At 47.5% G+C, this 13936-nt stretch overlaps 1 protein-coding gene across 1 annotated transcript in view; it reads left to right on the top strand.

The window, feature by feature from the left end:
• LOC106606871 (voltage-dependent calcium channel gamma-2 subunit) overlaps positions 1 to 13648 on the top strand; it is a 74232-nt gene extending 60584 nt beyond the window's left edge. The window contains exons 3-4 of the mRNA XM_014203279.3: positions 9204 to 9344; positions 11640 to 13648. Coding sequence (XP_014058754.2) covers positions 9204 to 9344; positions 11640 to 12166 — 668 coding nt within the window. The 3' untranslated portion in view covers positions 12167 to 13648. The remainder of the gene's footprint in view (positions 1 to 9203; positions 9345 to 11639) is intronic.
• The last annotated feature ends 288 nt before the right edge of the window (positions 13649 to 13936 follow it).

Here is a 13936-nt window from a genome sequence, read left to right as displayed (position 1 = left end):
GAGATTAGGAGCACTCCCTTTAAGAGTGTGCTCCTAATCTCAGCTCGTTACATGTATAAAAGACACCTGGGAGCCAGAAATCTTTCTGATTGAGAGGGGGTCAAATACTTATTTCCCTCATTAAAATGCAAATCAATTTATAACATTCTGTCTCTCACTGTTCAAATAAACCTACCATTAAAATTATAGACTGATCATTTCTTTGTCAGTGGGAAAACGTACAAAATCAGCAGGGGATCAAATACTTTTTTCCCTCACTGTACATAGTTAATACAGAGAGGGGGGCTGGATTCTGGCCTAATCTGGCCCAATAAAATCAATGGGTCTGGGGTAGGACACACACAGGGGGCTTGCATGTAGGGCAGCAGGGGTGGGACAGTGGGGCCTCTGGGGCGATGGGGGGTGTAGGCAACATTGGGGAGATCATTGGTTGTGGCCCAGCATGGGAGTTCCCGCAACAGCTCCAGAGGGGGGATGGGCAGCCGGTCGCTCGGCCCTGAGCCCTGGTGGGTCACGCCGGTTCCACCTGAGGCCAGGACCGTGGACCACGGTCACAGCCATTGGACCAGAGGGAGGGTCACATCACATGACCTCCACTGCCTCGGTAGAGGATAGTCATCAGGATAATGTGTTAATCATGAGTGACAGCCTTAAAGTGATTCTATTAGAGACTATTATTACTATGACTGTCCACTTGGATTTACTGTGTGGTGTTAGGTAGCTAGAGAGAGATGTCACAGTGTAGCTGTGTAACAGTGGTGGCCTAGGCGACAAATATGGAGTCCATCGACAGATACATTAAACACATACAGGCCCATAAATTAAAAGGCAATCATTTTAGTGGCCTGGTGGAGCGAGCAAGTACCAGCGCTCTAACTACACATCTCATTAAGGCTGGAAATATGGAACTCAGAGGTGAGAGAATGTACAGTATCTCATAAACAAAGGGACAGTAACAGTAACACAGAGGTTATACAACCGTTATTTGTGACTGCATATGGACACTTGTTAGTCTTCCTTCACACACACATTGACATATCCACATTGAATGCAGCGTTTCTCTGTATTGACCCATGTTAGTCCGTGCTGTGGTACTATGCTAACAGTGGCGTAAACTCGACATAAACCACCGTATTCCCAGTCTTATCCATATGTATTGGAGCATTTCTCTGTGCTATCATGCCATTCACTGTTGTACCAGGCAAGTTTTAAATTGAGCTTCCTCTGCCCTTTGCTCTGGGCTACTAATTGTGTTTTTCTGGCTGCTAAGCTAGCTAACAGACTAAGCAGGGTTACTGTTCAGTTTGTTCAAACTAATAGGGCCTCCTCTACCCTGTGTTAGTCTATGGGCTACTGTGCTGTTTGTGTAAACGCTAAGGCTAAGATAAGCTAACACAGACAGCAGTGATTATGTGGGCTACTGTGTCAATGCTAAGCTAACAGAGCGAGTAGTGATTCTGGGCTGTTGGTGCTAAACTAACCCAGAGCAGCTAGCTATGGCACAGTGCTGTCAGGCAGGCAGGCAGGCAGGCAGACGGGCAGGCCTGATCTATGGGGACATCAGCAGTGAAGTGGAGGGTAATTACAGTAATTGAAATGTGGTCTTTAATTGTCTGAGCAGTCCTGTCATGTGAAGGAACTTCAATGTGTCAGGCGGCCCAGATTCTTTTCCACCGTGCTCCAGTGACCAGTCTGTGTGTGGATGAGTGTGTGAGGGGTGTGTGTGGACAGGGATTTTGCTGTGTAATATGTTATGTTAGTATGACAGAGCGATATTCAGTGGGGGACTGCAGTGTCAGAGAGCATGAAGCCCACTGTAGTCCTATGTCGTACAGTACTTGGATTTTCCGTGTAAGAAAAAAATTGAGAAAAATAAACTTTGGCTGTGTGCATATGGAGAGTGTACGTGTATAGGGGTAGTGTGAGAGTGTGCATACACATGCTTGTGTGCAACTCTGAGGGCATATGCTAACTGGTGGCATGTTAATTGGGGAGGACAGGAGGATATTAATGGCTGGAACGGCGTAAATGGAATGGTATTAAACACAGCAAACATGCTGTTTCTATGTGTTTGATACCATTCCATTTCAGGCATTATTATGAGCCATCCTCCCCTCACCAGCCTCCTGCAGGAGGCTTCTTGGTTGAGGCTGAGTATTGAGGAGGAGGAGGGCGGGCTGGATTAATAAGTGTTTGTAGTTTTAAATCAATGTGCCTGGGAGCTGAGGCACCTGATTAGCATGACCCTGTCCTGCACATCAGCACATTCAGTGCTGGGGGAGGCTGATTAAGAGCCAATGCTAATTTCCTCTCACAACGCTGTCAATGAGAGAGGGAGAGAGGAGAGAAGAGAGAGAAGGTTCAAAGAGATGCCTTTGTCAAGAGAACTCTTTGCATATTTATTGGTGTATGTACCTGTGTGTGTGTGTGTGTGTGTGTGTGTGTGTGTGTGTGTGTGTGTGTGTGTGTGTGTGTGTGTGTGTGTGTGTGTGTGTGTGTGTGTGTGTGTGTGTGTGTGTGTGTGTGTGTGTGTGTGTGTGTGTGTGTTCATGCATGCATGCGTTTTTTTGTGTGTATACAACATACTATTTGGTTTATGTGCTGAAGCCGTAAACTGGCAATGTACTGGTAAATGGACATGTTAAGTGGGAATATGTGTTATGTGGCGTTAATGCAATAGAGTGATCCCTGGCTGTGAGTCACTGTGAGTCACTCTGGAGCTGTGTTGGGTAGTGTTGGTAGGGGAGAGTGGGGTAAGCTGATCCACCATTGTTTCTAAGACACCATACACAAAATGTATCATTTGACCAAATATTTAAGAAGAGGTCATCATTTCATGGAGTATGTGAAGGAAGAAACCACATGGAAAAAGTGGTAAGTAAGTTCGGTCCAAAAAACAGATTTTCAGCAAGTCAAATTAATTTATTGGGTTAGAGGTTTGTAGCTGTGTGGGCTAATATAGTCATAATGTTTGCCTTGGGGTAAGTTGAGACAATTGTTGAGCCAATGGTATGTTGAGCAAATTGAAGTGTTTTCTTTCCAGGCAATAATGCAAGGAATTATCGCTTGGATATGAAGTAACAGGGCCTATGTTAAAAGTGTTTGTTAGGTGTTCAGCCTGTCTTAAAATATGCTTAAAATGATTCAAATACAAAAAAGTGATTGTGATTGTGTTGAATTGTGTTTGGGAAATAAAGATAGACATGATTTTAAAAAGGTAGTGGTAATATTTCATTCAGTACAGACATTTGTAGGCGGCTTAACTTATCCTGTTCCTCAGCTAAATTTACCCCGTACCTGGAGTAAGTTGTGCCAAGAGACCAGTTTTTTTGGACAAGCTTTGTTTTCAAAACTGTAATGTTTAGATGAATTCTAATTATTTCTAGGGATACGCAACATCCTGAAATATATGTAGATATCTTTATTAGAATGAATACTATATTTCCCTTGATGGAGAAATGCTGAATGTAAAAAAAGGCTCACCTTACCCCACTCTCCCCTACTACTTCCTTATGAGGTGATCAGCATGTGTGGAGAGGTGGTTAGATACTGTAAAGACACTGATGTGTCACATATGTGTACAATAGTCTGCGTGAAGTAGTGTGTAAGAACAGGGTCAGTCAGTGTTCAGGAGTGCCACTGCCACTACCCAGGTGCCAGCCTAAACTGTAGTTGTGCCAATCAATACAGCGCACACCAACTCTGTATCTCTGCGGGCAGCCTGGCACGCACACTGGTACTCACAGACAGGCGGCAAAGCGGGGCAGGGCAGCTCTAACAAGCCACTATCAGTCATCACTACGCCTTTCCCATCCTAATAGGAGCAATGACAGGCAGGGACAGGGACACATCCATCCCAGGCAGGACTGCTTTCTATCTGTCTAATGAGGCAGGATGGAGGGTATGTGGTAGTGGAGCTGATAAAGCACAGGATAGCATAGGGCTTCTGTGTGTCACTACTTTAATAACCAGCCTGACTGGTAACGCTTTGGGCTTAGCGAGAACACAGGGAGGGGACGAGGTGAGGAGGCAGAGATGCCTCTCCCCAAATAGGTCCCAGGCGACCCACACAGACAGAGGTGGGCCCAGGCGACCCACACAGACAGAAGTGGTCCCAGGTGACCCACACAGACAGAAGTGGGCCCTGGCGACCCACACAGACAGAAGTGGGCCCTGGCGACCCACACAGACAGAGGTGGGCCCAGGCGACCCACATAGACAGAAGTGGTCCCAGGTGACCCACACAGACAGAAGTGGGCCCTGGCGACCCACAAAGACAGAAGTGGGCCCTGGCGACCCACACAGACAGAAGTGGGCCCTGGCGACCCACACAGACAGAAGTGGGCCCTGGCGACCCACACAGACAGAAGTGGGCCCTGGCGACCCACACAGACAGAGGTGGTCCCAGGCGACCCATACAGACAGAAGTGGTCCCAGGCGACCCACACAGACAGAAGTGGGCCCTGGCGAGGCTCTTTGTGATAGTGACCTCGACCCAAATCAAAACGGTGACCTGGCTGATAATCACAGGGCTCCAGAGCGCATTCTCGATTAGCGCTCCTCCTTTCATGTGCCGTGTCGCCGAGAGGGACTTCGGAAACACAAGACGCAACCGAGGTCGCCGCTGTCTCTGGCTATCAGCAGAGAGGTCAAAGCTTTCATTTAGACAGGGTCATTGTTTTCCAGCTTGATAGATTTCTGAAACACAGGAGTCCCCACAGCCACCTCCCAGGACAGGGTCCATAGTCCACCTCCCAGGACAGGGTCCATAGTCCACCTCCCAGGACAGGGTCCATAGTCCACCTCCCAGGACAGGGTCCATAGTGCACCTCTCAGGACAGGGTCCATAGTCCACCTCCCAGGACAGGGTCCATAGTCCACCTCCCAGGACAGGGTCCATAGTCCACCTCCCAGGACAGGGTCCATAGTCCACCTCCCAGGACAGGGTCCATAGTCCACCTCTCAGGACAGGGTCCATAGTCCACCTCCCAGGACAGGGTCCATAGTCCACCTCCCAGGACAGGGTCCATAGTCCACCTCCCAGGACAGGGTCCATAGTCCACCTCCCAGGACAGGGTCCATAGTCCACCTCCCAGGACAGGGTCTATAGTCCACCTCTCAGGACAGGGTCCATAGTCCACCTCCCAGGACAGGGTCTATAGTCCACCTCTCAGGACAGGGTCCATAGTCCACCTCCCAGGACAGGGTCCATAGTCCACCTCCCAGGACAGGGTCCATAGTCCACCTCTCAGGACAGGGTCCATAGTCCACCTCTCAGGACAGGTCCATAGTCCACCTCCCAGGACAGAGTCCATAGTCCAACTCTCAGGACAGGGTCCATAGTCAACCTCTCAGGACAGGGTCCATAGTCCACCTCTCAGGACAGGGTCCATAGTCCACCTCCCAGGACAGGGTCCATAGTCCACCTCCCAGGACAGGGTCCATAGTCCACCTCCCAGGACAGGGTCCATAGTCCACCTCCCAGGACAGGGTCCATAGTCCACCTCCCAGGACAGGGTCCATAGTCCACCTCTCAGGACAGGGTCCATAGTCCACCTCTCAGGACAGGGTCCATAGTCCACCTCCCAGGACAGGGTCCATAGTCCACCTCCCAGGACAGGGTCCATAGTCCACCTCCCAGGACAGGGTCCATAGTCCACCTCCCAGGACAGGGTCCATAGTCCACCTCCCAGCAGCCCAAAGTCAGAATAATGTCCTACTCAGATAATGGGATATTACTGTACCTGCCGCGGTAGGATAACTAATCACAGGACACTTAGTCGGCATACGGTGTGTTGTTGGTTCATAGATTATGTTGGGCTGTTACAGTGAGTGTACTGTATGTGTTTCATTACACCTGGAACGTTTAGGGAAAGCTTATCAGAAGTTATGCTCTGAATTGAGCTGTTCAAGCACGACTACAGTTTCTCAATCCGAAATCCATCTACTCTCACTCACACAAATCTTACTACCGTCCACTAAAGCCCACTGTTAGCCACACATCACACTGGCATGACTGTGGAGAGGAACCTTCACTTACTGTGATAATCAATCCTATACTCAGCTGGAGGACACTGCCTGTCTGTCCAGCATCCCGCAGGTTATCTGCCATGTTAAAACACACCCCTCCAGGCAGGAGCCAAACCCCTGACAGACGCTTAAAAGAACCAAAGAAGATGTGAAACTTCCTATATTTGGCAACACTGAGGTATTTTTCACTGGGTGGAGGTAGCAGCACTCACTGCCTTGGGGCATAGTTATCTCTCCGTCTCCCTCTGAGAACTTCCATCTCCAGCCCTCACTCATGCCCTCACTGGAACGAAGGAGCAGGAGCCCTCATAAAAACGCCTTTCTGAATTTCATACATCCACTAAGCGAACACTTCACTGACATATTCAACATTATAGTAAAATAGAGTGAGTTCTGGCGTAAGAAATCTGCAGGGACCCCAGCCTTTCTTCGTTTCGGAGGTAGAGCGTGCTTAGCCAAACCCAGGGGCACTTGGCGCAGAAAACGGCAGCCTGAACCGAGGGAAGGCACAGCATGCTGGGAGGTTACTGTGAAAGTCAATGCACTTTGGAGTGCGCTGCTAAGCATCGTGGGTAATATAAAGATAATACATAGGCACTCTGGGCTGACTGATACCATTCTCTTGCCCTTGAAAAGCTCCCCATCGAAAGTCTATACTATAGTTGCTTTCAAGATTTCCCGCTGCGGTCATAACCTAGGGAGTTCTGCCTGGGAGTCCAGCTGCTTCTCAGTCCAGTAAGTGATTCTTAAATCTTTGACTCAAAGCACATTAAATGTAGTAATGCATTTCATAAAGAATGACATTCGTTTTTTAACAAGGCCCAAATGATAGCTGAACATACCAAAGAGCTAAATTATTCAACTCAGCCTAATGTGCAGTTTTTTTTACGCAATGTGGCAAACTTACCCAGCAACCACTGAGCTGGCTCTTCTCTCTCTCTCTCTCTCTCTCTCTCTCTCTCTCTCTCTCTCTCTCTCTCTCTCTCTCTCTCTCCTCTCTCTCTCTCTCTCTCTCTCTCTCTCTCTCTCTCTCTCTCTCTCTCTCTCTCTCTCTCTCACTCTCTCTGAGGTTTCCTTCACATTGGCGTCACCTTGAGAGCTGCAGTATTAAAAACTCTCTCTGTCAACAATCAATACAATTTGTCTGGCCCTTTATCCCTCTTTTGTCGGTGCAAATGAAGCTGATGGATGAGAAAGAGCCCCCCTGCCCTCTCCCAGGTAATGTAGAGTAACTGGCCATTTTAATATCTCCAGGGTTAACGTGAGCCGGATTGGAGGGATGGAGGGAGGAGGGGGAGGTGTGAGAAGGGGGACAAAAGAGCAGGGTCAACTTCCAGGACAACTTCATATTTAATCACCACGCCACCTGTAACTACACCACACTACTCCCTCTGCTCCAAGGACAGGGAGAGGAGGAGGATGAAGGGATGGAGAGAGAGAAAGAAGGGGAAAGAGAGAGCGAGAGCGGGAGAGGGTAAGAGAGGGAGAGAGAGAGAGAAACAGAGAGAGAGAGACAGAGACAGAGAGACAGAGAGAGAGAGAGAGGAAGAAAGAGATACTGCACTTCAAATAATAATGGCATAAAACACAAATTACACTTCCGACTAGTAATACATAACTCCACAACCACATACAGTATCAATACAGTCTTGATGAACATCCATCCTCAGTACCCTACAGGGCCTCCTCAGCCTCTCCTGTCTCCAGTCTTACTGTAGTTACTGTTGTGGGCCCAGTGGAGGGTGAGTGAGTGATGGTGACCCAGCCAGCCGTGGCCACCACTTGGCCCAGTCCTCCTCAGCTGTCGGCCTGCTGCTGCTACTGCCATCTCCCAGGGTGCCTGTGGGCTCACCGTGGCTCTCCTCTCCCCTACCGTGCATGGAGGGGATTGGAGGCTGTGTGATGTGTGATGTGGCGTGTTAGGGCATGGGGGAAGGATGAGAGGGGAAGGGAGGGAGGTGGGCAGCAGGTAGGGAGGGAAGGCAGTTGGGCCGCCAGGAGCCCCGGGTCCCCGCGGGGGTGCAGGCGGCAGAGTTCAGCGCGCAGCCACCCAGCCCTGGCGACGGCGTCAGCATTTTGGGGAGAAGCTGGGGAAAGTGCTGAGGTGGCAGCCGCGCAGAGAGGCAAGGTGAAGTAGTGAAAAAGTGGTGGAAAAAATGTAACCAGCCTGATGAAAGTTTAAGTGTGCATGTTAAACAGGAGAGAGAGAATATGAGGAGAGGGAGGATGGGGGAGTGAGAGAGGAGGGAGGCATAAGGAAGAAGGAAGGAAGGATGGGCAAGGGTGAACTGAGGAGATTGAAGTATTTCCTCTATGCTCTATAGACCTCAGCACGACATTTAGTCTCACCTGTGAGTGCCATCCTCAACACCTTAATGCTCCTCAGTACCTCAACCCTTCAGTTCTACCTCTGTCATCAGTACCTCAACCCTTCAGTTCTAGCTCTGTCATCAGTACCTCCACCCTTCAGTTCTAGCCCTGTCATCAGTACCTCCACCCTTCAGTTCTAGCTCTGTCATCAGTACCTCAACCCTTCAGTTTTACCTCTGTCATCAGTACCTCAACCCTTCAGTTCTACCTCTGTCATCAGTACCTCAACCCTTCAGTTATAGCCCTGTCATCAGTATCTCAACCCTTCAGTTCTTGCTCTGTCATCCGTACCAGTATCAGTCAAGGACGTGAGCTTGGTTTGAAGAGCATCGCCCCCCATCACCCCACAGGCTAGGCCCCTGGAGCTCTGGTGGAGTTAATGTCATTTGCACTACATGACATGGCGTAATGCAACGCTCCAATCTGGGGAGCTGTGTGTGCTAACTGAGTGTTGTGTTGTGCTGTGTGTAGTCAGGTGGCGTGATTACATAACGTTGGGTAACAGAGGCTCACTGAGGAGATACACTCACTGGCTGGTGTTGATCAAGACTTTCACAGCGCTGATGCAGTGTTGATTATGATGTGGCTCAGATAGGGAGCTGATGTTGGGAGTCTAATTTACATTCTCTCTTCTCTCTCCCTTATTTTTCACTTTTCTCTGCTCTTATTCTTCCTCTCCTATCTCTCTCTCTATATTTACCATTTTATTTATCCTATCTCTCTCTTCTTCTCTATCCCTATATAACCCCCCTGTCCGCCCTCTCTTTTATTCTCCTCCTCTCCTGTCCTCTATCTGTTCTCAGGTGCGGTACGAGCTTCCAGCATCTTCCCCATCCTCAGTGTCATCCTGCTCTTCATGGGAGGCCTGTGTATAGCTGCCAGCGAGTTCTACAAGTCACGCCACAACATCATCCTCAGCGCAGGGATCTTCTTTGTGTCTGCAGGTGAGTCTAGAGAAGAATAGAGAGAGGAAGAGATAGAGAGGAAGAAAGAGGGGAAGAGAGAGAGGAAGAGAGAGGGGAAGAGAAAGAGGAAGAGGAAGAGAGAAAGGAAGAGAGAGTGGAAGAAAGAAAGGAATAGAGAGCGGAAAATAGAGAGGAAGAGAGAGAGGACGAAAGAGAGGAAGAGAGAGGAAGAAAGAGAGGAAGAGAGAGGGGAAGAGAGAGGGGAAGAGAGAGAGGAAGAAAGACAGGAAGAGAGAGAGGAAGACAGAGAGGAAGAGAAAGACAAAGAGAGAGGAAGAAAGAGAGGAAGAGAGGAAGAAAGAGAGGAAGAGAGAGGGGAAGAGAGAGAGGAAGAAAGACAGGAAGAGAGAGAGGAAGACAGAGAGGAAGAGAAAGACAAAGAGAGAGGAAGAAAGAGAGGAAGAGAGGAAGAAAGAGAGGAAGAGAGAGGGGAAGAGAGAGGGGAAGAGAGAGGAAGAGAGGAAGACAGAGAGGAAGACAGAGAGGAAGAGAAAGAGGAAGAGAAAGAGGAAGAAAGAGTGGAAGAGAGAAAGGAAGAAAGAGAGGAAGAGAGAGTGGAAGAAAGAGAGGAAGAGAGAGAGGAAAAGAGAGAGGAAGAGAGAGGGAGAGAGAGAGAGGGAGAGAGAGAGAGGAAGAGAGAGTGGAAGAGAGAGTGGAAGAAAGAAAGGAAGAGAGAGAGGAAAAGAGAGAGGAAGAGAGAGGAAAAGAGAGAGGAAGAGAGAGAGGAGAAGAGAGGGAGGAAGGGGTGTGTATCTAGGGCAGGTAGAGGAAGAGAGGAAGGAAGACTGGGAAAAAGAAAGAGAGAAACAGTTACTATGGTGGAGAGGGATAGTAGGGGTTAAATTAGGGAGACTAGCTTTAAATGAGTTGGTTTCATTGATACAAAGTGTACACAAATGCAAATGTTTTCAGTCACTACTTTTTAGTCACTAACATGCAATGTTGTTATGGTTCACTTACATAGAACAGTTGTACAGATGGATGTAAATCCAGCAAAGAAGAGACTGTTGACTAATCCAGCTAAGGTGCAGTGCACAAGCAGTCTCTCTCTCTCTGCTGGTCATCCCCAGTACTGCAACTCCTCAGTCAGCTCTCAGCCTCCACTCAGCAGCAGCCACAAGTCACACAATCCATTCTTCCCTCTTTATCCACTTATTTTCTCCTGATCTGGGTGCTGGGCTAGAAGCTACCCATTGGGATTCAACTCTAAAAATATGGTGTCCCTGACATACTTTCCCAATGATCCATCATCCCAGCTCTACTGTTATACACACTTCTCTCTCTCCGTGACTAAACGCTACAGTCAAAGTAGATATATATACACTGAGTGTACAAAACATTAGACCTCAACATCAGAACATCCTCAATTTGATGGGGCATGGACTCTACAAGATGTCGAAAGTGTTCTTCAGGAATTCTGGCCCATGTTGACTCCAGTGAGTCCCACAGTTCTGTCAAGTTGGCTGGTCCCTTGGGTGATGGACCATTCTTGATACACACAGGAAACTGTTGAGTGTGAAAAACCCAACAGCGTTGTAGCTCCTGAAACACTCAAACTGGTGCGCCTGGCACCTACTACCATACCCTGTTCAAAGGCACTACAATATTTTGTCTTGCCCGTTGACCCTCTGAATGGCACACATACACAATCCATGTCTCAATTGTCTCAAGGCTTAAAGATACTTCTTTAAACTGACTCCTCCCCTTCATCTACACTGATTGAAGTGGATTTAACAAGTGACATCAATAAGGGATCATAGCTTTCACCTGGATTCACCTGGTCAGTCTATGTCATGGAAAGAGCAGGTGTTCCTAATGTTTGTGCACTCAGTGTATATGAGTATATGATTATTATCCCTATCGTAGGTTGTGATCCCTATGTGAATCAGATGTGTGATCATGTTATGTGCTGTCCCAACAGATCCGTCTCTGGATCTCAGTCTTTGTTCTTAAACACTATAAGGGCAGAGGCTCTGGCTTGGGTCATATTTCTGGGTCGTATTCAGTCATATTTTAAAACAGTGAGAAGTTCAGTATGTATGTACATTATTCTTTGGTGAATCCGTGGCACTTGTCTCAAAAGGTTTGTCTTGGTAATGGTGTATTCACTGTGGTGGATAGATGCACTCAGTTGTAGAACAGGTTCATGGAGGACTACTGCATATGTGGTTTGCCTAGAAAAGGTAAATGTCCTGTCTTAACCGATTGCATAATTCCTCTGTTCTCTCATCCCGCCCCTCCAACTCCCCAACCCTCTACCCCCCACTCCCTCAGGCCTGAGTAACATCATCGGGATCATCGTGTACATATCAGCCAACGCAGGGGACCCCTCTAAGAGCGACTCGAAGAAGAACAGCTACTCCTACGGCTGGTCCTTCTACTTCGGAGCCCTGTCCTTCATAATGGCCGAGATGGTGGGCGTCCTGGCAGCCCACATGTTCATCGACCGCCATCGGCAGCTCCGGGCAGGGGCCAGGGCTGCCGACTACCTCCAGGCCTCGGCCATCACACGCATCCCATCCTACCGTTACCGTTACCGGCGCCGCTCGCGCTCCTCCTCCCGGTCCACAGACCCCTCGCACTCCCGCGACACCTCACCTGTGGGCCTCAAGGGCTTCAGCGCGCTACCCTCTACAGAGATCTCCATGTACACGCTGCCCCGGGACACCCTGAAGGCCGGGGGCACGCCGACCGCCACCTACAACTCGGAGAGGGACCATACCTTCCTGCAGGTCCACAACTGTATTCAGAAGGAAAAAGACTCGACCAACACAGCCAACCGCCGCACCACGCCCGTATGAGGGAGCCCTGAGAGCAGAGCCCGGGGAGCGGAGACAGGGAGGCCCCCACCCAGGTCTCTAATATACCATAGGCCAGGATGAGTTTCCATGTTTATAGAGATTGATGATTTTATTTCATTCAACTGCATGATTTTCCCCATCTACCATTGTTGAGAGAGTCTAAAGGGGTTTGTTGAGTTCCTTTGGAGTAAATGGTAGTACTGGGAGAATGGGACAGATTGTCCTTAGAGACTGAGTCATTTTTATGGGTGGGGATGGGTGATGAGGGTGGGGCACTGAAAGGGAGGGTTATGATTTAAATTCGATTCTTGATTTCATAACCTTTTGGTTTTGACAGTTTGGCTCCACAGTTTTGGTGGTGCAACAAGCTGCTGTATTTTCCCATCATACCACCTGCCATATGCCTCTGATTTGTTGTCATATTTATTCATTTATTTATTTTCTGCATTAAAACTGTGAATTTTTGCAGCTTGGGATTCAGTAAGAATTAGCCCAGTCTGTAAACTCTAACAAAGGTACTATATGTGTATTAATTTTATAAATAAATTATTAAGTTAATAATCAAGAGATACAGACTTTACTGAAGCAAAAAAACAAACAAGTAAACTAAACTAAGTGCTGTTGGTAACACGAGAAAAGACTCTTTTAGGATCTGCTGGAAGGATGACAGAGCCAGAGAGAAAGTACTGTAGGTACACTACACTACGGAGCTGCTGAAACATGACGAGAGACAGACGCAGACAGTCAACAGTAGAAAAATAGAGATTATTTTAATAGAACCTTCTCGCCTTTTTCTGAGTCCCTGTTCGCTTTCTTTTTGGGGGGGGTCGTCATGGGAGTGTTGAACCCCTCAAGAGGAACCACCAACAACAACAATGGGGTCAAAGTTCACACCAAGAAAAAAAGACTCCAAACACGACTTCTCGAAGAAAAAGGAAGGAGGAGAGGGGGAGGAAAAGAAGAGGATGCCAAATACAAAAATAAATACTTGCGTAAAAGGCAAGCAACAAGATAAATATGAAATAGTACAAGAGAAGCTAAGTGAATCAAATTTTCTGAAATTAAATGCATGCTATAAAATTACAGCAAATCTGCTCTTGAGAAACTTACGTTTTAAAGGATAATGATAATTAGAAGGGGAAAAAAGTGATGACGCCAACGTTTAAACTAGTAATGTTTCATGAGTATTTTTTCTCTTATGTTTTTTTATTTACTTCATTTTATCTTATGCTTTTGTGAAAGAAACCAAACAATCTACATTGAACAAAAACAGATTTTTTTTTAAATGGTTTGGTTAAATTCTTTATATAAATATATATGTACGTATTTTATTTTTCAAATTCACACAGCCTTAGTCATTTCTTTGTTTCTTTTGATTTTCAATGTGTTGTTCAAATTGAAAATGAAATCTTTAAAGGTGCCAAAACCGAATGATGCTTTACTTGGATGCATCAAGTCCTGATGAATAAAATACCAATCCTAGGAGAACAAATCAGCCTGTTTCACTGTGTCTCTAACCTACTGTATCCTTACACTTAACACCCTTGTTCTATGTTTCTGATACACTCTCACACTGTCTCTCTGTGTGTCTCTACTCTCTACCATGTACTAACACTTGTGTTAACAAGCATGTTTCTGTCTTTAGGCTACAGTATGGGAGAAACCATTATTGTAAAGATAAAACAGCACATAAGCCACATCACCGCGTGGTGTCTTTCTAGGACATGACATTCCTGAAAAAGGAACACAGGTTTGCAATAAAACCAGGAC

Source organism: Salmo salar, chromosome 06, assembly GCF_965601325.2.
Source record: "Salmo salar chromosome 06, fSalSal1, whole genome shotgun sequence".
NCBI classification, from domain to species: domain Eukaryota; kingdom Metazoa; phylum Chordata; class Actinopteri; order Salmoniformes; family Salmonidae; genus Salmo; species Salmo salar.
This window is presented reverse-complemented; position numbering and strand designations above follow the sequence as displayed.